Source organism: Dendrobates tinctorius, unplaced genomic scaffold (assembly GCF_039654945.1).
Source record: "Dendrobates tinctorius isolate UK_male_01 unplaced genomic scaffold, ASM3965494v1 ptg000041l, whole genome shotgun sequence".
Taxonomy (NCBI): domain Eukaryota; kingdom Metazoa; phylum Chordata; class Amphibia; order Anura; family Dendrobatidae; genus Dendrobates; species Dendrobates tinctorius.
Genome location: NW_027361709.1, coordinates 1,997,090 through 2,023,834, shown reverse-complemented (window position 1 = coordinate 2,023,834; position 26,745 = coordinate 1,997,090). Strand labels below are relative to the sequence as shown.

Sequence of the window (26,745 nt, the reverse complement as noted above, 5' to 3'; positions counted from 1 at the left end):
CCGGATCCGCGCATTCCTCAACCACGAAACCACAAAAACTATAGCGCATGCCCTTATCATCTCCCGCCTCGACTACTGCAACCTCCTACTCTCTGGCCTCCCCTCTAGCACTGTGGCTCCGCTCCAGTCCATCCTACACTCTGCTGCCCGACTAATCCACCTGTCTCCCCACTATTCCCCAGCCTCCCCCCTATGCCAGGCCCTTCACTGGCTTCCTATTGCCCAGAGGCTCCAGTTCAAAACCCTAACCATGACATACAAAGCCGTCCACAACCTGTCTCCTCCATACATCTGTGACATGGTCTCCAGGTACCTACCCACACGCAACCTTCAATCTTCTCAAGATCTCCTTCTCTACTCCCCCCTTATCTCTTCTTCCCACAACCGCATACAAGACTTCTCCCGTGCTTCCCCCACACTCTGGAACTCTCTGCCGCAACACATCAGACTCTCACCATCAACAGAAACCTTCAAGAAGAACCTGAAGACCCACCTGTTCCGACAAGCCTACAGCCTGCAATGATCCTCGGTCTACTGAACCACCGCACGACCAGCTCTACCCTCTCCTAGTGTTTCCTCACCCTGTAGACTGTGAGCCCTCGCAGGCAGGGTCTTCTCTACTTCTGTACTTGTGGGTCCCTTGTCTTACACATGTTTATTGTACTTGTCTATATTTCCCCTTTTCCCATGTAAAGCGCCATGGAATAAATGGCGCTATATAAATGTATAATAATAGAATCATAGAATAATAATTAACCCCTTACCCTCCCCCTTTTATCGGTAAAATAAATACAATCCCACAATTTGTGTGCTGACATCCCTGAATAAAGCTTCGGCTCCTCCTACTGGGAAGCTGAGTGTCCTCTCTTGCTCCATGTTATCAGCTACTTGCTCCTCACAGTGTTACAGGTTTGTTCTTTGCCGATAAAGTTGGTTTGAATTGTGACATCTGTATAAAGTGTAATATCAATAAAGCTAGGCCTTGACATCCGAAATGGGCGGGGTCGATGCTAGCCACGCCCATTGCCTGCGCGGCCAATCCTTTTCCCTTTTAGTGACGTCATCTTCCCGCCCCCATCCGAGCGAGAGGGAAGAGGAAGCAGGAGAGGGGGGAAGAGGCGGCGGAGCGCGGGGTCACGACCTCTGACCTCTCACCGAGGAGTAAAACTCCAAACTACCGTAAGATTCGGGGTTCACGGGCCGTTCCCGGCTGCGGGAAGCTGCGGGGGCCGCCAGGAGCTGAGGGGATGCGGCTGTGACAGGAACCTCCGTCCGGTGAGGTAAGGAGAAGCGGCGCCGCGGGTGAGGCCTCCGCGGAGCGGCCGGACTGACGGAAAATCGCTGCATATCACGAACTGCGCGCCTGACCGGAGCCCGGTAACCCTCCGCTCACCGCGGCCGCCCCGGCGCCTCCGAACGTCCGCTCACCTGATGACCTCCGCCGCCTCTGACCGCCGCTCTGCGCCCTCCGCGCCGACTCCCGCTCCCCCGCCCGCGCTCTCCGCCGTCCGCACCCTCCGTCCCCGCCGCTGGCAGCTCGCCAACAGCCGCCATATTTCTCCGCCAAACGCGCTGCCTTTATATATTTATTTAGTGACGTCATGGGTGGGCGGGTGCATCCATACAGCCAATTAGCTTTTAGCTTCTCTAAAGTGGGCGGTGTTATGTGAGAACTGACGGTTAATCTGACCTATCACATGCTATGAGGGCGTGGCAATAGTGTGACGGGTTATTGGTATGCTGCTCACTGTGATTATCGCCATCTAGTGGTGAAAAAATCTAATTGCACCCAGAAGGGTTTTTATTTTTTCGCAAAAACAGAAAAAAATCAATTGCTTTTTATTTTTTCCTCCAAATCCTGTAACCTCAGATGAACTTGCTGGAAGGAATGTATGGAGGGTGGATGATGATAAATATGGCGATATTGTTGAGTTAGGGACTACAGAACATCCGCATCTCTTTATATCGGGAGATAATGAAAATCTCCTTCCGTTTATCGACAGTGACATATGGCGAACACAGTGGAAAGAGTAAGGGCTCATTCACGGCTCCTATTTTTCAACCTATGAGAATAATGGAGTGATTACTCTGATCAGCATTTGGTTCGAGTGTCACCAGATTTTCTTGTACATGGATAAAATAAAGAATAGTTTCTGCACCTTTTGCTTTCTGACCATATAGGGTTTTTTTTTCACGGACCCATAGACTTACATTTCCATTTCTGATCATGTGTACGTGATTTTCCGCGCAGCTTTCGGTCTATGTAACATCAGGGACATGTGAGTGGCCACATAGACAATAACCGGAACGTGCGCTCTCCCTGAATAGCAATCGCACATGGAAATCGGACGTGTGAACGAGCCCTTGAAGAGCTGAGTGCAGGATTGGGGTTCAAGCAACATTGATTTAACCCTTTTTCTTCCCAGAGAATTTTCATATTTTTGATCGGCACCAATAAAATCTTAAAGGGGTTTGTCCACTAGTTATAAACACTTTGTTATTTGTCCCATGGTGGTGCCCGTCACCTAGTTGCTGGCATCGCCCACCTGGCTCATTAGCTAACTTTTCCTGTGGGGGGGGGGATGTCAAATTGCCATATGACCGCTGCAGCCGATCATTGACTGCTGATCAACTTTGAAATTCCAACCTAACTAATGTAGTACTAGGCATCCTGCTGGGAGCGCCAGAAACAGAATGGAAGGGTGGTACCGGTCCGCTAGGTATGTTTTTTTTTTTACTTTTGTACCAACCTGGTGCAAAACATTAATAAAAGTATTAGGTTATTATATGTAAAACGTAGAACAATGAAAGGCAACGATTGCAACTCTCAGAATGTGGCAGCTCCTCTGCTCTTACAAATGATGTGGGTTTGTCTGATCTGATTATTCATTTTGTAATTAAAGGGGTTTTCTGCTATATTTAAACAAATCAATGCGTCCATGGTAATGTAAAAAAAAGCCCAAAACATACAGTGGGGAAAAAAAAGTATTTAGTCAGCCACCAATTGTGCAAGTTCTCCCACTTATAAAGATGAGAGCGGCCTGTAATTGACATCATAGGTAGACCACAACTATGAGAGACAAAATAAGAAAACAAATTCAGAAAATCTCCTTGTCTGATTTGGTAAGATTTATTTTGCAAATTATGGTAGAAAATAAGTATTTGGTCACCTAATAACCTGCAAGATTACTTTCTCTCACAGACCTGTAACTTCTTCTGTAAGAGGCTCCTCTGTCCTCCACTCATTACCTGTAGTAATGGCGCCTGTTTGACCTTGTTATCAGTATAAAAGACACCTGTCCACAACCTCAAACAGTCACACTCCAAACTCCACTATGGTGAAGACCAAAGAGCTGTCGAATGACACCAGAAACAAAATTGTCACCCTGCACCAGGCTGGGAAGACTGAATCTGCAGTAGGCAAGCAGCTTGGAGTGAAGAAATCAACTGTGGGAGCAATAATTAGAAAATGGAAGACATACAAGTCCACTGATAATCTCCCTCGATCTGGGGCTCCACGCAAGATCTCACCCCGTGGGGTCAAAATGATCACAAGAACGGTGAGCAAAAATCCCAGAACCACACGGGGGACCTAGTGAATGACCTGCATAGAGCTGGAGCCACCGTAACAAAGGCTACCATAAGTAACACACTACGCCACCAGGGACTCAGATCCTGCAGTGCCAGCTGTGTCCCCCTGCTTAAGCCTGTACATGTCCGGGCCCATCTGAAGTTTGCTAGAGAGCATTTGGATTATCCAGAAGAGTATTGGGAGAATGTAATACAGTATGATGAAACCAAAGTAGAACTGTTTATTAGAAACAAAACTCGTCGTGTTTGGAGGAGACAGAATGCTGAGTTGCATCCAAAGAACACCATACCTACTGTGAAGCATGGGGGTGGCAACATCATGCTTTGGAGCTGTTTCTCTGCAAAGGGTCCAGGACGACTGATCCGCGTACATGAAAGAATGAATGGGACCTTGTATCGTGAGCGCAAACCTTCCATCAGCAAGGGCATTGAAGATGAAACGTGGATGGGTCTTTCAGCATGACATAGATCCAAAGCACACCGCCAGGGCAACGAAGGAGTGGGTTCATAAGAAGCATATGCAGGTCCCAGAGTTGCCTAGCCAGTCTCCAGATCTCAACCCCATAGAAAACCTTTTGGAGGGAGTTGAAAGTCCAGAAAGTCCGCGTTGCCCAGCGACATGCCCAAAACATCACTGCTCTAGAGGAGATCTGCATGGAGGAATGAACCAGCAATGTGTGCAACCTTGTGAAGACTTACAGAAAATGTTTGACCTCTGTCATTGCCAACAAAGGATATATCACAAAGTATTGAGATGAACTTTTGTTAATGACCAAATACTTATTTTCCACCATAATTTGAAAAATAAATCTTACCAAATCAGACTAGGTGATTTTCTGGATTTGTTTCCTCATTGTGACTCTCGTAGTTGTGGTCTACCTATGATGTCACTTACAGGCCGCTCTCATCTTTATAAGTGGGAGAACTTGCACAATTGGTGGCTGAATAAATACTTTTTTCCCCTCTGTACCTATCAGAATGGGGCTGCTCCTCCATTCTTCTATTGTTTCTTTCCTTTGGACAACATTTCAATGTTGCTGCCGATCGGTGCAGATTTGGCGTCATCCCTTTAATCCGTTTTCCTTGTGCCCTGATGGACGAGCAGTAATGAGGCGCCTCCTGGTCCTCGGCTTATAATTAGCTTTCCCCGATCAGCCCCAGCGTCCCATAGGGTTTATTAGACGGCGCTCCTGATGCAGAGCATCGCGCCTCTCTCCTGATCGTCCTACATTCCCCACATATTTACATAAAACACGTATACGGGGCCAACGTACATAGATGGCACAGAGTTCATTCATCCAGAGTCTGGAGCTTTTGTTGCCGCTTTTCCATTCGAATTGCAATTTAAAAAAAAAAAAATCAGAAATCATTTCCGAGGCCGATATCGGTAACTTTGTGGTGCCGTCCCTTGTACTTTGTCCATTGCACTAATTTCTGCTTTAGTAGTTTTGTTATCAAAAGTAAAAATAATGTTCTGTAATTTTGCCTTGGTCTTGATTTACAAACGTCCTGCTGTTCTGTGTATACAGCTCCTATCCGGAACTACGTGTCTCCATGGTTACAGATGAGAAACAGACTCTACGGTGTGAGCCCGCTGTTGCTCTTTATGCTCTTCTCTCAGGTGATCGAGGAGCGGAGGCGGCTGGATTGGAGTAAGGACAGACACATGCTGTAGCTCTGCATCAGAGCTGTATACACCAAACGGGAAGAGTTTTATTTTTTTAAGTTGTGAAAGTGTTTACACCCTTGAAGGTGACATTAAGGTTCGGTTTTGCACAGATTGTGATGTGGTCGGTCGGGGGTGCTTGATGCTTTATACTTGCCAATTATGTCTGAGGTTCACGCTTTGTGGGTTTCGTCCTCCAGGTTCAGGAATCTTCAGTGATGACCAGCTCCTCTCAGCGCATCCAAATAATCTCCACCGACTCCGCCGTCTCCACTCCGCAGCGCATCCAGGTACTGTCTGGTCAGAAGATTGTAATCCAGCAGTTAAAGGGTTATCCCTCCCACCCCCCAAAAAATAAAATAAACAGGCGGACTTCCGACTACCTAAATGTTTTTGTAAAGCCGCTGTTTTTTTACTCTGCCCCTTTATTGAGGCTCCTCCCCCTATCACCTACTTAAAGCTTTCTGAGTAAGAAGAGGTGCAGTGTAAAGCATGGAGGATATACAGAGAAAAGGTCTGATGAGACAGATGATTGTTTGAAGATCCATATTTAAGTAAGCTGTAGTCGTAGATCAAAGCTGTGTCCTCACAGAGCAGAGCTGCAGTGTAAAGCATGACACGAGGACAAAGCAAGCGTCTAAGCCTCTGATGAAAGGAAAGACTAGAATAAAGTGTGCATCATAGATGGGTCATATTGGAGCCAGGCTGTAGTGTAAAGAATGATGTAGGGTCATAGCAGCAATTTGAGTCTGTGTGGGTGCATATAAGTTGAAGTCATTGGTAATAACTCTGCCCTATTGAAGCAGAGCTGCAGTATAAAGCATGGTGTATGGTCAGAGCAACCACCTGTGCCTCTAAGGGTGCAGTTAAGCTAAAGTCTCTGATGATAGCTGTGACCTAATGAAGCAGAGCTGCAGTGTAAAGCATGCTGTAAGGTCAGAGTAGCCACCTGAGCTTGTAAGGGTGCAGCTAAGCTGAAGTCACTACTGAGATCTGTGACCTAATGACTAGAGCTGCAGTGTAAAGCATAGAGTGAGGTCAGAGCAGCCACCTGAGCCTCTATGGGTGCAGCTTAGTCACTGATACAACCTGTGTCCTCATGGAGCAGGGCTGCAATGTAAAGCATGGAGTGAGGTCAGAGCAGCAGTCTCAGTGACGCTTCATGCTGTGTTTGCAGATTGTGACAGATCAGCAGACCGGGCAGAAGATCCAGATTGTGACGTCCGTCGACTCCTCGGTGTCTCCCAAGCAGCAGTTTATCTTGGCCAGCCCGGATGGATCTGGGACAGGGAAGGTGATCCTGGCCACACCCGACTCTGCCAATGCCAAGCAGCTGATCTTCACCACGGAGAACATTGTGCCCGGGAGGATCCAGGTGTGGGGGTGCTCGGGGGTCCTTCTGCTTCTGGCTTGGTTTCAGGGGGCTCTTATTCTCTTGGTGTTTTGTATTGATCCAGATAGTGACAGATGCCGCCTCGGTGGAGCGACTGCTGGGCAAGACGGAGGTGCAGCGGCCGCAGATCGTAGAGTACTGTGTGGTCTGTGGAGACAAAGCATCAGGTGATTGTGGGGAGGATGATGGGACTGGTAGTCCTCTTAGGCCGGGATCACTACAGTGTGTGATGCGTGAAACTCACACAAGTCTCGCATCAACACCCGGCGCTGCCGCCGGCACTCGGAAGCGGAGCTGCGGCTACATGTTATTTCTATGCAGCCACTGCTCCGGTCCTGAGTGCCGGCGGCAGCGCCGGGTGTTGATGCGAGAGACTCGTGTGACTTTCTCGCATGACACACGGTAGGGTGATCCCAGCCTTACATGGATAATTGCTCAGGGCTTTCCACATCTCTGCTTGCTGTCTATGAATCCATCTGATTGCGCAGCAGCCGCAGGGTTCTGAACAGTAATCAGCGCTCCCACGAGCCGAGTATCAGACTCAACCTTTTCCAGTGACAGCAAGCAGAGATCGGGAAAAAGGAAATATTTCCAGTGCTTCTAAAATAAAAGATGAAGCAGCGCTGCAAATAGTCTTCACTACACTCCTCCTGCCCATTTTGTGTACACAGCCCCTGTGCAGATCTATGTGTCTCTGTGGTTACAGAGTACAATCTAACTCCCATCTCTGACATCATCCGTTCACCCTCTATAGACTATTTTCATTATGTTTTCATTTTTCTGATCTTCCCCTGTAGGCCGGCATTATGGTGCCGTTAGCTGTGAAGGATGTAAGGGCTTCTTTAAGAGAAGCGTCAGGAAGAACCTGACATACAGCTGTCGCAGCAGCCAGGACTGCGTCATCAACAAGCACCACAGGAACCGCTGCCAGTTCTGCCGGCTAAAAAAGTGCTTAGAAATGGGCATGAAGATGGAATGTGAGTTCTGCTCCCGGGGTATAAATGGTGCACAGAGAACCGATAAAAGGGGGTCCTGGGACCACCAAGCTAATGGCCTCTGTCAATCAGTGGATAAACCCTTGTCATCCGTTAATAATGAGCTGTTAGAAGGGATAGTGTACATGTACACAGTGACTGCACCAGCAGAATAGTGAGCGCAGCTCTGGAGTATAATGCAGGATGTAACTCCAGATCAGTAATGTAATGTATGTACACAGTGACTGTGCCAGCAGAATAGTGAGCGCAGCTCTGGAGTATAATGCAGGATGTAACTCCAGATCAGTAATGTAATGTATGTACACAGTGACTGTGCCAGCAGAATAGTGAGCGCAGCTCTGGAGTATAATGCAGGATGTAACTCCAGATCAGTAATGTATGTACACAGTGACTCCACCAGCAGAATAGTGAGCACAGCTCTGGAGTATAATGCAGGATGTAACTCCAGATCAGTAATGTAATGTATGTACACAGTGACTGTGCCAGCAGAATAGTGAGCGCAGCTCTGGAGTATAATACAGGATGTATCTCAGGATCAGTAATGTATGTACACAGTGACTCCACCAGCAGAATAGTGAGTGCAGCTCTGGGGTATAATACAGGATGTAACTCAGGATCAGTAATGTAATGTATGTACACAGTGACTGCACCAGCAGAATAGTGAGTGCAGCTCTGGGGTATAATACAGGATGTAACTCAGGATCAGTAATGAAATGTATGTACACAGTGACTGCACCAGCAGAATAGTGAGTGCAGCTCTGGAGTATAATACAGAATGTAACTCAGGATCAGTAATGTAATGTATGAACACAATGACTGCACCAGCAGAATAGTGACTGCAGCTCTGGGGTATAATACAGGGTGTAACTCAGGATCAGTAATGTAATGTATGTACACAGTGACTGCACCAGCAGAATAGTGAGTGCAGCTCTGGAGTATAATACAGGATGTAACTCAGGATCAGTAATGAAATGTATGTACACAGTGACTGCACCAGCAGAATAGTGAGTGCAGCTCTGGAGTATAATACAGAATGTAACTCAGGATCAGTAATGTATGTACACAGTTATTGCACCAGCAGAATAGTGAGTGCAGCTCTGGGGTATAATACAGGATGTAACTCAGGGTCAGTAAAGTATGTACACAGTGACTGCACCAGCAGAATAGTGAGTGCAGCTCTGGAGTATAATACAGGAGGTAAGTCAGGATCAGTAATGTAATGTATGTACACAGTGACTGCACCAGCAGAATAGTGAGTGCAGCTCTGGGGTATAATACAGGATGTAACTCAGGATCAGTAATGTAATGTATGTAAACAGTGACTGCACCAGCAGAATAGTGAGTGCAGCTCTGGAGTATAATACAGGAGGTAAGTCAGGATCAGTAATGTAATGTATGTACACAGTGACTGCACCAGCAGAATAGTGAGTGCAGCTCTGGGGTATAATACAGGATGTAACTCAGGATCAGTAATGTAATGTATGTAAACAGTGACTGCACCAGCAGAATAGTGAGCGCAGATCTGGAGTATAATACAGGATGTAACTCAGGATCAGTAATGTAATGTGTGTACACAGTGACTGCACCAGCAGAATAGTGAGTGCAGCTCTGGGGTATAATACAGGATGTAACTCAGGATCAGTAATGTATGTACACAGTGACTGCACCAGAAAAATAGTGAGTGCAGCTCTGGAGTGGGACCTGTATTCACATTACAGTGGTTTTGTTGTCTGCCCAGTACGGTGTCACATTGACGTGTCCGCTCTGTATATAGGTCCCTGTACCTGTGCATCAGATATTTTTGTGCTTCTTTCTCAGCCGTGCAGAGTGAGAGGAAACCCTTTGACATCCAGCGGGAAAAACCCTCAAACTGTGCAGCCTCCACAGAGAAGATCTACATCCGGAAAGACCTGCGGAGCCCGCACATAGCGACACCCACATTTGTGACTGACAAGGAAGGAGGGAGGTGAGAGGCTCTGCAGCCGTTGTCTTAGGCCTGGGTCACACTTGCGAGTGCAATGCGAGTCTCTCGCATCAATACCCGGCACTCAGGACCGGAGTGTGAGGCTGCATAAACATACATGCAACCGCACACTCCTGTTCCGAGTGAGTTTCTCGCATCACACTCGCAGGTGTGACCCCGGCCTTAGTCTCATTTCTGCCTTGTGACTGTCAGGGTCATATTCGCTATCTGGTGACCAATCTATTAATGTTTTTGCATCAGTCGTGTATGTATTCCCCCTCGTCTGATATATAGGGGAGGTGATGGGTCAGTTTCTCTTCAGAACACTTTTCTCTGAGGTTTTTTTTTCCCGCCATCCGCCCTGTCAACCATTAATGTCCTGTTGCCGCACGGCCCGGGATAATCACTGGGGCTAATCCCAAAGACCATATTTGAATCTTATGGGCCGATTGTTTCAGTCTTAAAGGTGCATTCTGCTTTATGTGTTTGCATGGACGCTTGCAGACAAGCCGGACTCTTAGACCCGGGGATGTTGGTGAATATCCAGCAGCCGCTGATACGTGAAGACGGCACCGTGGTCCTGTCTGCAGATGCCAAGGTGAGGAGATGAATCTGCCGGGTGGCGGGGACCTTAGTTTCCTATAGGTTGTAAGTATGAGTGAATGTGTCATACAACGTGCAGACAGAGACGAGTCAGAGCGGGCTGGGCACCCTGGCAAACGTGGTAACGTCCCTCGCCAACCTGACCGAGTCATTGAATAACGGGGACTCGTCGGCCGTCCAACAAGAGGACCAATTCTCCAGCGAGATCACCCGGTGAGTACAATGCTGTATTATACTCTGATTTTATTCCAAGCTCTCTGCTTGCAGTCAGTGAATGCTACCGCTCCTTAGATAGCTGTGATACATAGTGACGAGTCTGCGGGCGGATACATTTTACCTGCCCTGAAACATTGTAACAAACTATCAATAAAGGGCAGAGGGAATTGTGCGTCCGATGTGTTCATCTCAGCGGGGGGCTTATATTTGTAACGACCCCACGATAGCTGTGAGAAGTGTTAGTTCTGTGCTCCATGGAAATAGAGATGAGGCTATTCACTGTCAGCAAGCAGAGATCTTGAAAGTAGTGAGAAATGGAAATAGGAACTGTATATAAAAAGTGGAATCCCTTCTTACTGATTTTCAGAATGACTGAGGATCAATATTCTGTTTTCTGTTCCCTCTTTCAGGGCGTTTGACACCTTAGCGAAAGCACTTAACACGCCGGACGCTGGACAGAACGTGTCGGACGGCTTTGACACGACGGCCGGCGGGAACATTCACGTCATTAGTCGGGATCAGGCTACACCCATTCTGGAGGTGGAAGGACCGCTGCTCTCAGACACACATGTCACTTTTAAGGTCCGTGTGATAATAGGGGCGAGGGTGAATTATTAACCATTCGGTCTTCCTCTGTATCAGCTATGGCCGCCTTATGATATTCCTCCTCTCTTGCAGCTCACAATGCCCAGCCCGATGCCAGAATATCTGAACGTACACTATATATGCGAGTCCGCATCTCGCCTGCTTTTTCTTTCCATGCACTGGGCTCGCTCTATACCTGCCTTCCAGGCCTTGGGGTAAGCACTGCCTGTCCGACTGGGGAAATACAGTAGCCCCATGAGAGTGCATCATCATTAGTGTCCTGGTATTACTATCGGTCACCACTAGATGGCACAACAACAAGGAAAATTCTATTTTTCCCCGATTTCAAGAGCTAAGTTCACACTAGTTTTGTTTGCAGTATTTTTTGGGTTTTTTTATGCAAATGTTCAGCTGCGTTTTACAGTACCAGCAAAGCCTACGAGGCTTCAGAAATCTCTTGATCATAGCTTGTTTTTTTAATCATCAGGATTTTGTGCTTTGCATGGTTTTTTGGACAATGGAGCATGTCACTTTCAGCATTTTTCAACCATTGAAATGAATGGGAGGTGAAAACAAAAATCACTAAAAAATGCACCAAAAATGAAGGTATCAGGATTTGCTGCGTTTTTTTTGTGGCAAAACCTTATTCTATGGAATAGGACTTTTTTTTTCCAACACTAATCATTATCAGCATTCATAAGAGACAAATGTAGCATGCAAAAACCGCAGAAAGAAAAAAAAAATAAGGAATACCTCTTTTTTCTGCAGCTTCTTTCCTGACAGAGAGCAGGTCTTGCTGCAGAAAAGAACGCTGAAAAACGCCTAGTGTGAACTTACCCTAAACATGTATTTCCAGTTTGTAAATTGCCAGCATAATGCTAGGACTGACCTCAGGGACCCCCGGCAGTCCTGACAATCATGGACGCAGCCATGCATCCTCCTCTGCCTATGAGGTTTTGTTTTTTTTTAAGCTGTTATACAAAACACCAGACTTCAGAAATCTGTCCGTTTGTGGTGACTGTGCGCCATATCTGCTTGTGCAGATTTACTAACAGTGTCATAAATACATAGATCATTGGAGGAAATGGCGCCAAATTTACTGAAAGGTGAAACCCACTTAAACCATTGTGTGCAGTTTTAGATTGTCCTAAAGGCCGGGGTCACACTTGCGAGTGCAATGCGAGGAACTCTCATCAATACCCGGCACTCGGGACCTGAGCGTCCAGCTGCATAGAAATACGTGCAGCCGCACACTCCGGTCCCAAGTGCCGGGTATTGATGAGAGTTCCTCGCATTGCACTCGCAAGTGTGACCCCGGCCAAAGTCAGAAAATCTGACGAAATTTGCAAGATTTAGGGTTTGTTCACACGCTGCAATTTTCATGCATTTTTTTCTTATTGTCTAACAAAAACAGACTATTGGACCTAAAACCACAGCGGGATTTACCTGCGTGTTTTATGCGCTTTTAGCTTTTATTGATTTTTTTTTTTACTGCTAAACAATTTTGATTTCAGTGGGAATAAACTACAGTAAAAACACTGAAAAAAATGCAAAGAAAATGCTGCATGTGCACAAGCCCTATAACTTGTTGCCTCCAGGTTCTCCTTATCCTCTCTTTCAACTTTCGGTGCAGAAAACAGGATTTTTAGTTGCTTATCGTAAAATCTGTTTCTCTGAGCCTTCATTGGGGGACACAGGAAACCATGGGTGTATGCTGCTGCCACTAGGAGGCTGACACTATGCAGAAAAAAGTTAGCTCCTCCTCCGCAGTATACACCCCACCGACAGGAAGTAGGATGTTCAGTTAGTGAGAAAGCAGTAGGAGAAGCAATCTATGAACGAGATAAAAACCACAGAAAACACAAATCCACACTGTAACAATATTATGCAGTAACCGAGCTGTTTAACTTGGGAGGGTGCTGTGTCCCCAATGAAGGCTCAGAGAAACAGATTTTACGGTAAGCAACTAAAAATCCTGTTTTCTCTATCGCTTCATTGGGGGACACAGGAAACCATGGGACGTCCCAAAGCAGTCCCCAAGGGGAGGGAACAGCAAACAACTCCAATCAGGACAAGGAAGTCACCCTCATCACCTGCAAGGTCACCTGTGAAGTCTTTTTACCCCAACCGGCACTTGCCGAAGCTAGGCATGGGCTCTGAAAAACCTCATAGACCTGTGGAGGACATATCATCCGAAGGCCCAAAAAGAGTACCGCCAGGAGGACACACACTGCCCAGGCAGAGTGCGTCATACTTAAAAGAACGCAGTCCTTCCTGAGCTGGCAACCCTACTGATGCCGACCAGATTCTGCGAGCAGACGCTGACCTGGAGGCCAGAGGACCTCTACACTTCAAGCCCGAGCTTGATAAGTACCGTTGCGGTGGCCAGGTAGCCTGATGAGAGAGCGTCACGAAGGAAAAGTCCAAGGCGGACGAAAGAAAGGGAATTCAGAATGATGGAGAGTGGACCCTTGATCCACAGGAAGTGTACCACAGCTGTTACAGACTCTGTGAGACCCCAGGGGTGGTTGAGAGTCTGAAAGGACAGCCTACCAACTGGAAGGAAAAAGAACCCGTCCATTGCAAACGCAGATATCGCCAAAGCCCTGAAGAAATCAGGACCTGGATAAGGGCTTCATGGAACAAGGGAAAAATCATGCGATTAACAGGAGGCAAATGCTGAACGAAGAAAATTTCTTCCTGAGAAAAACAAGTATGGACTGAAACCTAGATCCCCAAACGTCATGCTGAGGAAAATGCGCTGAAGAATGACGTGGTTTAGCCTGAGGAAGGAGAGCGCTTGTCTTTCCGGTGACCTCCTTAATAATTTGGCCTATTGGAGCCACACGGAAAGAGCGGAAAGTTGGTGAGGGACTTCTTTGGGGATAATTTCGCTCGTGAAACCGAAAGCCAAATGGAACCTTAGATAGGAACGATTAGGCGAAAACCCATGTCTCCATGCAAGAAAAATTTTTGGACAGTGAGGACGGTCAAATCTTCCGACCGGTCTCCAGAAAGAATGCTCTGATGAGCAAGCTAGGCCACGCGGCTATAGAATTTTGCAGCACGGGTGGAGACTAAGGCAGGACACCATATAGCGGCGGGTGGTTTCAAGGTTGCCCTTGCCAACTACTGTGTGAATTTGCCGTTGGCATCCCTGAGGGATGCACTTCGGGGAGAGGAAGGACCATAGTGGTGGAAAACTTGGAACCGGAGGGTTCGTAGCCGCAGAAGTAGTCTAATTTGCGAAGCGCTCAGTAGAAAAGAGCTATACCGAGGCGCCCCCTTGTTTGGAAACGGCTGAAGTCCATTCTGTGAGAAAATGACAGGACCTGAGAGCAGGCCACTGAGAACCGGCTAAAGAGGCGAACACTGGAAACGTACTGAATGGCACCTGCGGATAACCTGGATCTCATCGCCGCAATGTAGGCTCAGGATGGCTATGAAGAAACAACTGATTGCTCGACTAGGCAGGTAGAACGAAGACTACTGGATGACGTTTGAGATCAAAAGGAAGATAAACCCATCATACAGGGATGAGGGTGGATATGGAAAAAATAGTCCAGCTGGACTTAGAAAAGCGATTAGTCGAGCAAGGAAAGTCCATGCAAAACATGGATTATGTCAACTGTAAGGAAAGTTGGCTCTAGGTAGATCAAATAGACACCAGAAGACAACTAGGCTGACGAAAGGCAGGTCAATCCGTATGACGATGTAAACGACCGAATCCATCCTGGACCCTCTGGAGCAGGGAGGGGACTGCGGTGAGTAGACCCGCTTACCTAAGTCTAAGACAACACGCCCGAGGATAACCGGGAAAAGATACAATTCTAGCTGAAGGAAGAAACGCGTTATCACCAGACTCATCCTTGGATCCCAGACTGGAGCCGCTTTCTACCCTGGTCGATGCTTGCGCAGAGTCAGATCCCACGCCTGTCTGAGGTGGGATACTTTTTCCAGTCACGGTCAGAAGTTACCTGTCTGAGCTGCTGGAGGCTTTACCCGGGGTCTGTAAGAAAGAATAGGTAAGTTCCGACAGATAAGGAGCTTAGGCATTGTGTTAGCTCGAAGGCCCTTAGGACAGACTAGGACTTATAAACTACTATTGGCCAAACATTAATGATAGGCATAACACGGGCAGTAAAGACAGCCTGCGGACAGTACGGTAAACTGATCAGAAGGTGTGGCAAAAAAACTCCTGTGGAGCAACTCACAGGGTCCAGAGCATGCCGCAGTCAAACCACGACCATCCGTACCGGACACGAGAGTGTCTGACCCACCTGAAGGTGGAGTATCCAGATATGTTGCTACCGAGATCCGCTCTGTGGGACAGAGATCCGCTCCGTTTGGACATGGTAGTGCTTACGTTAACCACAGATGTTATTGACAATGAAATATGCAGCTGAGAGGTGTGTTTGACTCACCTTTCAAGCGTCTTGTAACCGCAGCTGCAGCCCGTCAGGAGCAATAAATGCCGGCACCTCACCACGAGTGGTGATTAGACGGGAGCTTAGGCAAAAGCTGCAAAATACCCAGAGGAACGTGAGAGAGGACGCTCCTGACTCACCTGAAAATGGGACAGTAGAGCCGGACTGGTGTAGTAGATGGACCTCAGGTACGTTTGAGTCACCAGAGAGACTGCATGTATTGACTAAACATGTCTGGTAGAGGTCTATCCAAGTGCTCGATAAGGGATCGAATACCGCTGCAATAGAGCACGAGGAACCTGAAGGCGAGAGCGTCTAACTCACCTGAATACGGTACAGAACCACTGAAGCAGTCAAGCCCCGACACGTTTTCACAGTAATACGGCCGTCTGAACTACTACTGTACCTGGTAGGTGATGCGTCTGAAGCCTGTATAGCGGATATAGCACAGCTGCCATTGGCTCTAAGTATCCTGTGAACAAATCAGCATGGAGAGAACCCGGAGAAGGGTGTAGGAGACCGCCATTTCTGTGTTGCGGTGCGGTCTAGGCCTGGATACCTGACGGCATTAGGCAGAATAACGGCTTCACGTGTAGTAAGCCGTACCACGAAGTCTGTAGCAAAAGTAGGTTCTGACCAGTCAATTCTTCTGACGGTAGAACATTAGGCCTGGGATCAGAAAGCGACTAACTGCACTCTCTGTTGTGTGCTATGGTTCCAACCTCTGGACCAGCGAGTTGTGGTCAGCTTCTCTATCCACTGAACCACAGTAGACAATTGCCAGGTAACACGGACTTCTATCCAGCTGGAAGTCCGGCCCAAACACTGCAGACGCGAAGAGATAGAAGCCGCACATTATTCTGCTTGGAGCAGTATGAAGCCAGCGTCCGGAGGGGGCTGCAGTAAAAAAGGAAGGGCGAGTGCCTGTGAGCCGCAGATGTGGGAGCAGATGCTATGCCAGGGCTCCAGCACCTTTATGTGTGAAGCAATGGTTGGGTCTTGCTCTGCTGAAATCAAGGCACATATCTGCAGTGGCCGAAAACACAACAACCGTGTGACAAAACCAGGTCTCCGAGGAAAAAACGTGCGAGTGAAACCTCCTACCAGGCCAAGGCCATGCGGCAAATACCGAAGACAGCAGCGTGGCTCTCCAAGCCTCTGTGTGCTGTGCCAGACATACGGACGCACTAGAGACTGCGGCAGAAGATTACAATTACGCCAGTGAATTACATGACTCTAGAGTACTATTGCTTCAGAGACTGCACGGCTCCACATTACGTTAGAGACTGCACGGCTCCGGAGACTGTACGACTATAGCGCATTTCACATGAGACGCAATAGCTGAGATGGATCCTCTGCTCCATCACTGGACCTGCGGAAAGTGTGGCCCTGCTTTTACCATGAGGGGCTTATACTCCGCATTATACCTGATTCGGCTGAGGGGAGATAGGCAGGAAAGAGCTGGTCCTGTCCGGTGAAGGCACTAACCGTGTGCCAAGCTGGGAGAATGCGACCGCTGTGGTGGATGCCGAGGACGACCCTTCTTGCCCCAATAGAAGAATGGGCGTGCTGAGAAAAACACCGCTCTGTACAGCCCGAAAGGGGGCAGAGCTAATCGTCAGCTCTGGGTGCAGGAAGATGGCGGTGATGCTACTTTGTCTGCGCCGCCAGAGAGGCTGGGTGGAGTGGGAGGAGCTTTGAGGGGAGACTGGTAGGAAAAAATCCCGCCCGAAGACAGAGGACGGGGGGGCGGAGCTACCGATGACTAGGCCCCAATTGAGGCCGGGGCCTAGATTAGGCCCTGGAGACCGCCGAGGGAGGGGGCGGCGCGGAGGCCCAGAACGCTGGTGCTATCACCCGGATCCTACCAGAAAGGTAGCCGGGTGCAGGAGGAAGCGGTGGGGCGGGAACACCGCCCTGAGGAGAGCAGGCTGCTGCCCACTATCGCCTATTCCTAACTGGGGGAAGCCTGAAGCGCACAGCGCCCGGCGAGAGATGGGAGAATTATTCGCCGACACTCGGCCGGGAAGTGAGCTCCCCACAAGTTCAGCAGGAGAGCGGCCAGGGTAAAGGGAGGATTAGGCCGGAATATAAGCCGGGACCTAGATTACAAGGTGACCGTGGTAGGCTGCTCCGGACCCTACACCTGACAAGGGGGGTCCCCTATAACCATTTTTCTTTACCTAACTTCTTATGATGAAGTCGTCCTGCCGGGGCCTAGGGAAGAAAAGGTACCTCTTTTCCTGGTGATGCCAGACATCCGGAAAAATCTTGTTGCAGGACGTCACGTCTCATCCAACTAACAGGCTCTGTTGGGCGAGTAGGTGGGAGACGGTGGGCCAGGACCGGGTCTGGAGCACCTGAGCATGCTTCTGTGCTAGGCAATGGGGTCCTGCCGTCCAGACGTATGAGGATACGGGGTGGCAGTACACGCCGTACTCATAGTCTCCGTGTGGGAGTACAGTAGTGACCATTCACACTGTATCCCTCCGGAAAACCTGAAAAGAAACGACGCACATTGAGGTAGATAAGGGTCTAGTGAAAGACCCGTGTCCACCTCCTACTGACACTAAGCTAAACTGAACATCCTACTTCCTGTCGGTGGGGTGTACACTGCAGAGGAGGAGCTAACTTTTTTTCTGCATGGTGTCAGCCTCCTAGTGGCAGCAGCATACACCCATGGCTTCCTGTGTCCCCCAATGAAGCGATAGAGAAATCGAAACTTTTTCAAAGTTTGCTACTTTTATGTTTGGAAGTTTCTGCACAGTTTGAGGCTCAGTGTACAACCTTGGAGCACGTGTGTCTAACCTGCTACATTTCCCAGTTGTCTTTCTGCAGTTTTTTCTCTTCCGTTTCCTTCCAGGCAGGATTGTAACACAAGCCTCGTCCGCGCCTGCTGGAACGAACTGTTCACCTTGGGTCTGGCGCAGTGCTCGCAGGTGATGAGCCTCTCCACCATTCTGGCCGCCATAGTCAACCATCTGCAAAACAGCATCCAGGAAGGTGCGTTCTGCTCCACGTTCCGCTCCACGTGCGGCCGAGCAGGGGCTTGTAGATCGGATTTACTGCGGTCTCTCTTTTTCCGTCTTTCAGATAAACTCTCCGGGGAGCGCATTAAGCAGGTGATGGAGCACATATGGAAGCTGCAGGAGTTCTGTAACAGTATGGCCAAACTGGATATCGACGGCTACGAATACGCCTATCTGAAGGCCGTGGTCCTCTTCAGCCCAGGTTAGAAGGATTTGTCTGTTAGGTGTGAGTGCAGGAAGCTCAGATCTAAGCTGCTGTTTGAAGATTTTTGCAAGCTGTGAGGCTCATCTGCAATATTGCATTGGAGACCCTAAAACAGCAACGCCTGACCCCATACCTAGTGTGAACAGGGGAGCAGATGACCCCAGTGCTAGAGCAGGCTATGGGCCCCCGTGCTCATCAATGGTCCTTAAATGAGATACTTTATACAGAGAAGAAACAACCCCTTTAAGTTAAGGACTTTTTTAATCTTTGAGGCTTAAAAATAAATCCACTGCGTGTTATATCTTAACAGATCACCCCGGTATCTCCAGTACCGAGCAGATCGAGAAGTTCCAGGAAAAGGCACAAATGGAGCTTCAAGATTATGTACAGAAAGCGTATCCAGAGGACACGTACAGGTACAAAGCACACTCCGAGGAGTCATGTAATGTAGGCAACAGCAGAACAGTGAGCACAGCTCTGGAGTATAATACAGGATGTAACTCAGGATCAGTACTGTAATGTGTGTACACAGCGACTGCACCAGCAGAATAGTGAGTGCAGCTCTGGAGTATAATACAGGATGTAACTCAGGATCAGTAATGTATGTACACAGTGACTGCACCAGCAGAATAGTCAGTGCAGCTCTGGAGTATAATACAGGATGTAACTCAGGATCAGTAATGTAATGTATGTACACAGTGACTGCACCAGCAGAATAGTGAGTGCAGCTCTGGGGTATAATACAGGATGGAACTCAGGATCAGTAACGTGTGTACACAGTGACTGCCCCAGCAGAATAGTGAGTGCAGCTCTGGAGTATAATACAGGATGTAACTCAGGATCAGTAATGTAATGTATGTACACAGTGACTGCACCAGCAGAATAGTGAGTGCATCTCTGGGGTATAATACAGGATGTAACTCAGGATCAGTAATGTAATGTATGTATACAGTGACTGCTCCAGCAGAATAGTGAGTGCAGCTCTGGAGTATAATACAGGATGTAACTCAGGATCTGTAATATAATGTATGTACACAGTGACTGCACCAGCAGAATAGTGACTGCAGCTCTGGGGTATAATACAGGAGGTAACTCAGGATCAGTAATGTAATGTATGTACACAGTGACTGCACCAGCAGAATAGTGAGTGCAGCTCTGGAGTATAATACAGGAGGTAACTCAGAATCTGTAATGTAATGTATGTACACAGTGACTGCACCAGCAGAATAGTGAGTGCAGCTCTGGAGTATAATACAGGATGTAACTTTTATTATTCAACGTAGGTTTTTTCTATAATTTTTCTTGTTTTCTGATCTCTGCTTTTTCCCTGTCATCTCCCCATCTTGTTGCTCAGACTGGCTCGTATCCTGGTGCGGCTCCCGGCTCTCAGACTCATGAGCTCCAGCATAACAGAAGAACTCTTTTTTACCGGCCTTATTGGCAACGTTCCTATTGACAGCATCATCCCTTACATCCTGAAGATGGAGACGGCAGAATACAACGGGCAGATCACGGGGACCAGCGTATAGCCGGAACTAGCACTTGCACACGGATCAAGCACTTTTCATCGTACCCTTTTCAGGGTGTGAGAAAGCGCACTAACATTTTGGGGAACACATAGACCCTCATTCAGGAGTAGACGCTCCTTCCTTTATTTCCTCAACCAGTGAACATTTCAGTAGCTGTAACCCCTTATTTCCATTACCGGACAGTGACGCTGTTATGCAGCCATAACCCGATGATCAGGTAGGAGCGTATATCTGTTACAGGTCAATGTTTTCTAGCTGTGTACCCCCATGTATCTGAATTCCAGGTACCCCCGCTTTTTTATGTAATGCTACATACTATTCCACATGGAGGCCAGGATTCCCGAAACGCATCACGGAAAGTATTTATGTTGTCGTGCACAGACGGACGGCGGAGGGGATATTTTATAATGAGGTGACTTCTCCCAGATTTCCCTTTTCGGTCAGAATTTTCCTCCTAATTTTCCAATTAAAACTTAATTGGTGCTTAATAAAAGTTCTGCAACTTTCTAACAGATTATTTTGGCTCCAATTCATCATCTGTGTGGTTTTTTTTCTCTTTTCTTTTTGTTTGTCTTGTGTTTCCTCTTGCCCCAAATTCATCAATATGGGCGCGGGATGTCTGATGAATTGGCGCAGATTCAAAGATTATTTTTTTGCCTTTTTTGCGCCTTTTTCGGAGTAATAAGTTGAACAGTCCTTTCAATAAAATGTTGCAGGTTCATCTTCGACTAATGCGAAAAAATAATAATTATTAAACAAATTTTGTACTGAACGGATGATGAATTGGCCAAAATAACTCTCAAAAAATAATTTTAATAGATTCCAAGTGTAAAAGTCGCTTTTTTGGATATTTTTTTGGCCTACAAAAATAATGATGAATCTGCCCCTTTGTGATTAAATACCTTTCCAATAGCAAGCGTTCTGATTGCTGTCAGTGAATGAAAACCTTCTTGCTTTCCCTAAGGAAACCTGTACAGACTAAAGATGAGCAAATCAATTTGCAGTACTGTGGTCGAGCGGCCGCGATGATAGTCCACGTTTTCTTATCTGTAGCCCTCGCATGACGTCCTAATCAGAAGAGGCGTCAGGGATGGTGGCAGGTCGGAGGTGGTCCGCCAGGCCTCGTACTATTGATGTGGCCACTTTTCCATAATCCTTTGTGAGAAGAAAGGGATAATATCTGAGAGTTTGTTACAATGTATCAGTGCAGATCAAGTGTATGAAACTATCCGGACAAGAGAGAGAATTGTCAGACCTCTTCCGCTTGTGCTGTAAATCGAATGTTTCCATGTACTGACAGCAAGCAGAGGTGCTGATCCACAAAGTGTGTTAGAAAGTTGCAGAACTTGTTATGACTTAGGTCTTTTGTGCCACTTTTGATCCTCCCGGAAGCTCGACATCAAGGAGTACACGCTGGGAGTAGTAGTGCAGCACCCGCTCATACTATCAGTCCTATTCTTCGTCTTGGAGCTGCCATTGCTACAAATCATCAGTCCGTCTCATTTCAGGTTGACCTGAAACATTTCCAGGTCGTTAGTAAAGCGATCGCGCACTAATCGCTGATTACAAAGAATCACAACCCGACCGACCGCGTCCTGAGACGAGGCGAAGTCCTGCGGGAGAAGTTGGAAAACTTTGCAGATACTTTTTCCGTTAGGCTGGAGTCACACTAACCTGCGCAAAATACGGTCAGTATTTTACATGCGTAATACGGATGACAGACCCCTAAACAGTGCTCCGTATGTCATCCGTAATCAAGGTGTGGTCGCGTATTTTGCGCATGTCAGCATCCGTATGGCGAGATTTTCTCGCAGGCTTGCAAAATGGACATATAATGGAGCCCTATGACAGTTTTAATAAAGAAATGAAAGAATAGATATAGACACATAGAATGCATATATATATATATATATATATTTTTATATATATATGTATTCTATGTGTCTATATCTATTCTTTCGTTTCTTTATTAAACCTGTCAGTGTGAGTTTACTGTATAGCGCACTGAATTGCCGGCTTTGCTAAAAGACACCTGGTGCGTATTTCTCGCAAGTCACACGTGTGGTCCGTGTGTAATCCGTATTTTTTGCGCACCCGTAGACTTGCATTGGCGTACTACGAGCGTAGTACGCTGAGAATCGCAGCATGCTGCGAGTGGCACGGAGCGTAGGATACTGAGGAGAAATATACGGCTGGTGCGAGTGACCCCATAGAAAATCATTGGTCCGTGTCTAATGCGTGCTTTTTGCGCCTCTCACTCTCCCGTATTCCTCGCCAGTGTGACCCCGGCCTTATTCTTGTTTTCTCTGTTCACATCCAAATCTGCTGCATTCATTTAGCTCCTCTCCTTTTTGTTTATGTGGATTTGACTCCTGAAATGATGCACTTACCCCCCCTGTTTTAACCCCTTATGAACGAGAAAGCACTTATAATAAGGTTTTTGTTTAGACAGAAGCATTTAAAGGGGTTGTCCACTCTTAACATACTGATGTCCTATCCATAGGATAGGTGGTGGTCTGACACCTGGCGCCCCCACCAGCTCTGTTCATGTGTAGCTGGTTATTCAGATTGACAACTGTTTTTTTGTCGTAAGTTTTGGCTCTGGAAGTCATTTCTATATAGTTTTTGTTTTTTGCTTTTATTTTTTATTTGACTTTAAAGTTAACATGTTGATGACCTGTCTGTACGTAAGACCGAACAACCCCTTTAAGTCATTGATCCTGGCTGTACGTACGTTTAGGTGCCCATCAGCCACCCCCTGCGATGTGATTGCAGGCTGCCAATGGGTGGAGAACCTGCTGAAGACCCCTCGTTTCTGTCATCATGGTCCTCAGCATACCCGGGAGACCGCCGTTCCTACTATATACTGCAGTATATAGAGCAAGCGATCAAACAATCACAGGTCCAAGTCCTCTAAGGACTAAAAATACAAAGAGTAAACTAAAAAATAGTTTTAAAAAATGTCAATAAAAAACTAGAATCTCCCTGGTTTTCCCCAATGAAAAAATAACAAAAAAAAATAAAATAAAAGTGCTCGGTTTCGCCGCACCCATACACGTGTAAAGATAGAGAAAAAAAAAATTGCTGCTGTTTTTTTTTGTTTTTTTTTTATTTTTCTCACCACACCTCCCACAATAAAAGAAAAAGGATCAAGACGCTGTCATGTACCCCAAACAGCACAGCGGCTCGGCACACACATAAGAAAGACCCTCGCACGGCTCCGCCAGCGGAAGAAGGAAAAAAGTTACGGGTGTCAGAAAAAGAAGATACAAATAAATTATTTTTTGGGTTTTTTCTTCTTTTTTTTTTTAATAAAATTCTGAAATAACAAAAAACCAACAAAACAAGTTTGTTACCGCTGCAGTCGTACTTTCCTGGAGAAGCTTTGCCGTAAAGATCAAACCGGCGCCATTTAAGTGCTGTAATCCCAGAGGGGGGCGTCCATTCAGGGGCTTAAGATCCGGGTCACCGCCATCTGGTGCTCCCCTTGCATAGGGTGTGCTTCGTAGGAAACCCTGACTTTTGCTATATACCACAGTATTGATGTAAAGGGTCAAGTCCTCTGGAGGAACTAAAAAATAAATTGAAAAGTAAAAAAGAAAAAAAACCTTAAAAAAGATTTTAACATATTTAAAAAAAAAAATATTAAAAAAAAGTTATGTCTCTTTTAAGAAGGGGAGAAATGAAAAAAAAAAAAACATTGTAAGGTTACGAGATGTTGATGACCTCTTCTTAGGTTAAGTCACGAGTATCAGGTCGGTGTTGATGACCTCTTCTTAGGATAAGTCACAAGTATCAGGTCGGTGGGCTCTGACGCCCGGCCCATCTTTTCCCCACTGATGTACAGAGTGGATGGAGCCAGAACACTGCAGCGCCGTACACTGTGTAGTGGCTGTTCTTGGTACTGCAGCTTAGCGTCTATTGACGTGAGACGCAGTACCAAGAGCGGCCACTACACAGTGTACGGCGCTGTGCGGCTTCGGCTCTGGACACTGTTCACATCCAGTCACTGCCGATGCCGGTAGCAGCTGATCGTGGGGTTGGACCTCCACCAATCTGACATTGATGAATAAGGTTGGGCCATCAGTATCGCATTCCTGGACAATCCCTTTAAGAAGGTTGCAAGAATGAATACATTGTCCTGTGTTGGCATATGGCGTGCTGAAACTATGGACGCCACGTGCCCCCAAACATTCTCCATCAGCCCTAATTCCATTACTTGATGTGAGGGAGTTGCTATTGAAGCGATTTTATGATCTGTAAGGAGCTGAACCTCAGATTGACATCCATCGAGTACGGCCAGCAGGGGGCAGTATTCCTAATGTGCCTTATATGCTGCCGATGACTGATGCGTTACACAGGAGGCGGCAGGTGAAGCTCTGCACAGACCCCCGCCTGTGGGAGCGCTGGCGTGTCCGCCCTGTACCCCACCCCAAAGGGGCGCCTGCTGGTCAGATCGTGTACTAATCCACAGGATATGCCATGGTTGGGGTCTGATTAGTAGTGGGGGGGTCCGCTGATTTTCATTCTGTCTCCACCTGCCCAGGCTCGCAGAGCGGACGGTCTTTTTGTGCAGGAAAGCCGTATTAGACGCCATGTAACTCCTTTCTAGTCTTGTTCTTTTTTTTTTTTTGTTCTAATGCAGCAACTTTTGTAAATAATCATGAATAATATCTCCCGTTTTGGGTATGCAGCTCCTCTGCAGAGCTGTGTGTTTCTATGGTAGTCAGATGCTACAGTCACACTCCACGTTGCAACCACAGCGGGAAATCATGGACAACTGAGAACTTAGGTGTGGGGTTGTCCGTGCAAGGCCCGGGAGCCACATGCCCACTCACATGTCGCTCAGCCCCATCCATCACCCGATTGCACTGAGGGCTTTTCTCCGGGTCGGTAACTTTCACTCCTGTTTTTATGCCGAAAACATTTATTTTTCTTTTATAATTTGCTACCATGCGTATTAGCGGCCGAGGTTCTGCTGCTTTAGCATTTGAAGGATGTGGTGCCCCTGGTGGCTGCAGGATCTGGAGGACAGAAGCGTCACCTGTCAGATGCGGCATTGTATATGATGAGGGGGTCTGAGCCGGACAGCAGGGCTCCTCCGCCCTCCACCTCAGTCCTCCGCTCTCACCAGCCCCGTCTCTGTGATGTTCTAGACTTCGGCATGTGTGTTATTTTTTACCTGACTTTTCTATCTAATCATGTTCTTCGTCACGGAGAGATCTGCATTGTTGTTTTGTATATAGAGTATTGCAGTGCATGGAGTAGCTGACGCATTTTATCAAATGCTCCTTCCTCGTGGCATTGTCCTCTCGTTGCTTCATAATAACTTCCTGAAGGTTTATACTATTAAAGTGGATAACAAACTTTCCCAAATCTCAGCGTCCTCTCATTTATCTCATGGCTGGGGCCCAAAGAGCAACTAATAGTCACCATGAATCCTCATCCATACACCCTGCACATACAGTACAAATCCAGAGCTGCACTCACTATTCTGCTGGTGCAGTCACTGTGTACATACATTACATTACTGATCCTGAGTTACATCCTGTATTATACCCCAGAGCTGCACTCACTATTCTGCTGGTGCAGTCACTGTGTACATACATTACATTACTGATCCTGAGTTACATCCTGTATTATACCCCAGAGCTGCACTCACTATTCTGCTGGTGCAGTCACTGTGTACATACATTACTGATCCTGAGTTACATCCTGTATTATACCCCAGAGCTGCACTCACTATTCTGCTGGTGCAGTCACTGTGTACATACATTACTGATCCTGAGTTACATCCTGTATTATACTCCAGAGCTGCACTCACTATTCTGCTGGTGCTGTCACTGTGTACATACATTACATTACTGATCCTGAGTTACATCCTGTATTATACTCCAGAGCTGCACTCACTATTCTGCTGGTGCAGTCACTGTGTACATACATTACATTACTGATCCTGAATTACATCCTGTATTATACCCCAGAGCTGCACTCATTATTCTGCTGGTGCACTCACTGTGTACATACATACATTACTGATCCTGAGTTACATCCTGTATTATACACCAGAGCTGCACTCACTATTCTGCTGGTCCTGTCACTGTGTACATACATTACTGATCCTGAGTTACATCCTGTATTATACTCCAGAGCTGCACTCACTATTCTGCTGGTGCAGTCACTGTGTACATACATTACATTACTGATCCTGAGTTACATCCTGTATTATACTCCAGAGCTGCACTCACTATTCTGCTGGTGCAGTCACTGTGTACATACATTACATTACTGATCCTGAATTACATCCTGTATTATACCCCAGAGCTGCACTCATTATTCTGCTGGTGCACTCACTGTGTACATACATTACATTACTGATCCTGAGTTACATCCTGTATTATACACCAGAGCTGCACTCACTGTTCTGCTGGTCCTGTCACTGTGTACATACATTACTGATCCTGAGTTACATCCTGTATTATACACCAGAGCTGCACTCACTGTTCTGCTGGTGCAGTCACTGTGTACATACATTACATTACT

General features: G+C 47.0%; 1 protein-coding gene and 2 long non-coding RNA genes across 4 annotated transcripts in view; 1 reads left to right on the top strand and 2 right to left on the bottom strand.

Annotated features, from left to right (window-relative positions):
* LOC141088802 (uncharacterized) overlaps positions 1–1,544 on the bottom strand; it is a 35,744-nt gene extending 34,200 nt beyond the window's left edge. Inside the window, exon 1 of the long non-coding RNA XR_012232066.1 lies at positions 1,429–1,544. This is a non-coding gene — a long non-coding RNA (uncharacterized lncRNA). The remainder of the gene's footprint in view (positions 1–1,428) is intronic.
* Positions 1,078–25,572, top strand: NR2C2 (nuclear receptor subfamily 2 group C member 2). 2 transcript variants are annotated; one of them, XM_073574982.1, is made up of 14 exons: positions 1,078–1,280; positions 5,458–5,547; positions 6,435–6,632; positions 6,715–6,817; positions 7,448–7,627; positions 9,464–9,611; positions 10,113–10,206; positions 10,291–10,424; positions 10,838–11,009; positions 11,106–11,227; positions 18,303–18,442; positions 18,533–18,670; positions 18,984–19,089; positions 20,028–25,572. In XM_073574982.1, the coding sequence occupies exons 2-14, from the start codon at positions 5,476–5,478 to the stop codon at positions 20,200–20,202; spliced, it is 1,782 nt and encodes a 593-aa protein (XP_073431083.1). In that variant the 5' UTR covers positions 1,078–1,280; positions 5,458–5,475; the 3' UTR covers positions 20,203–25,572. The 2 variants fall into 2 exon arrangements, with proteins under 2 accessions (XP_073431083.1, XP_073431084.1); XM_073574983.1 differs by lacking the exons at positions 1,078–1,280; positions 5,458–5,547 and adding an exon at positions 6,129–6,187.
* Positions 5,787–26,745, bottom strand: part of LOC141088801 (uncharacterized) — a 28,112-nt gene continuing 7,153 nt past the window's right edge. Inside the window, exon 2 of the long non-coding RNA XR_012232065.1 lies at positions 5,787–6,797. This is a non-coding gene — a long non-coding RNA (uncharacterized lncRNA). The remainder of the gene's footprint in view (positions 6,798–26,745) is intronic.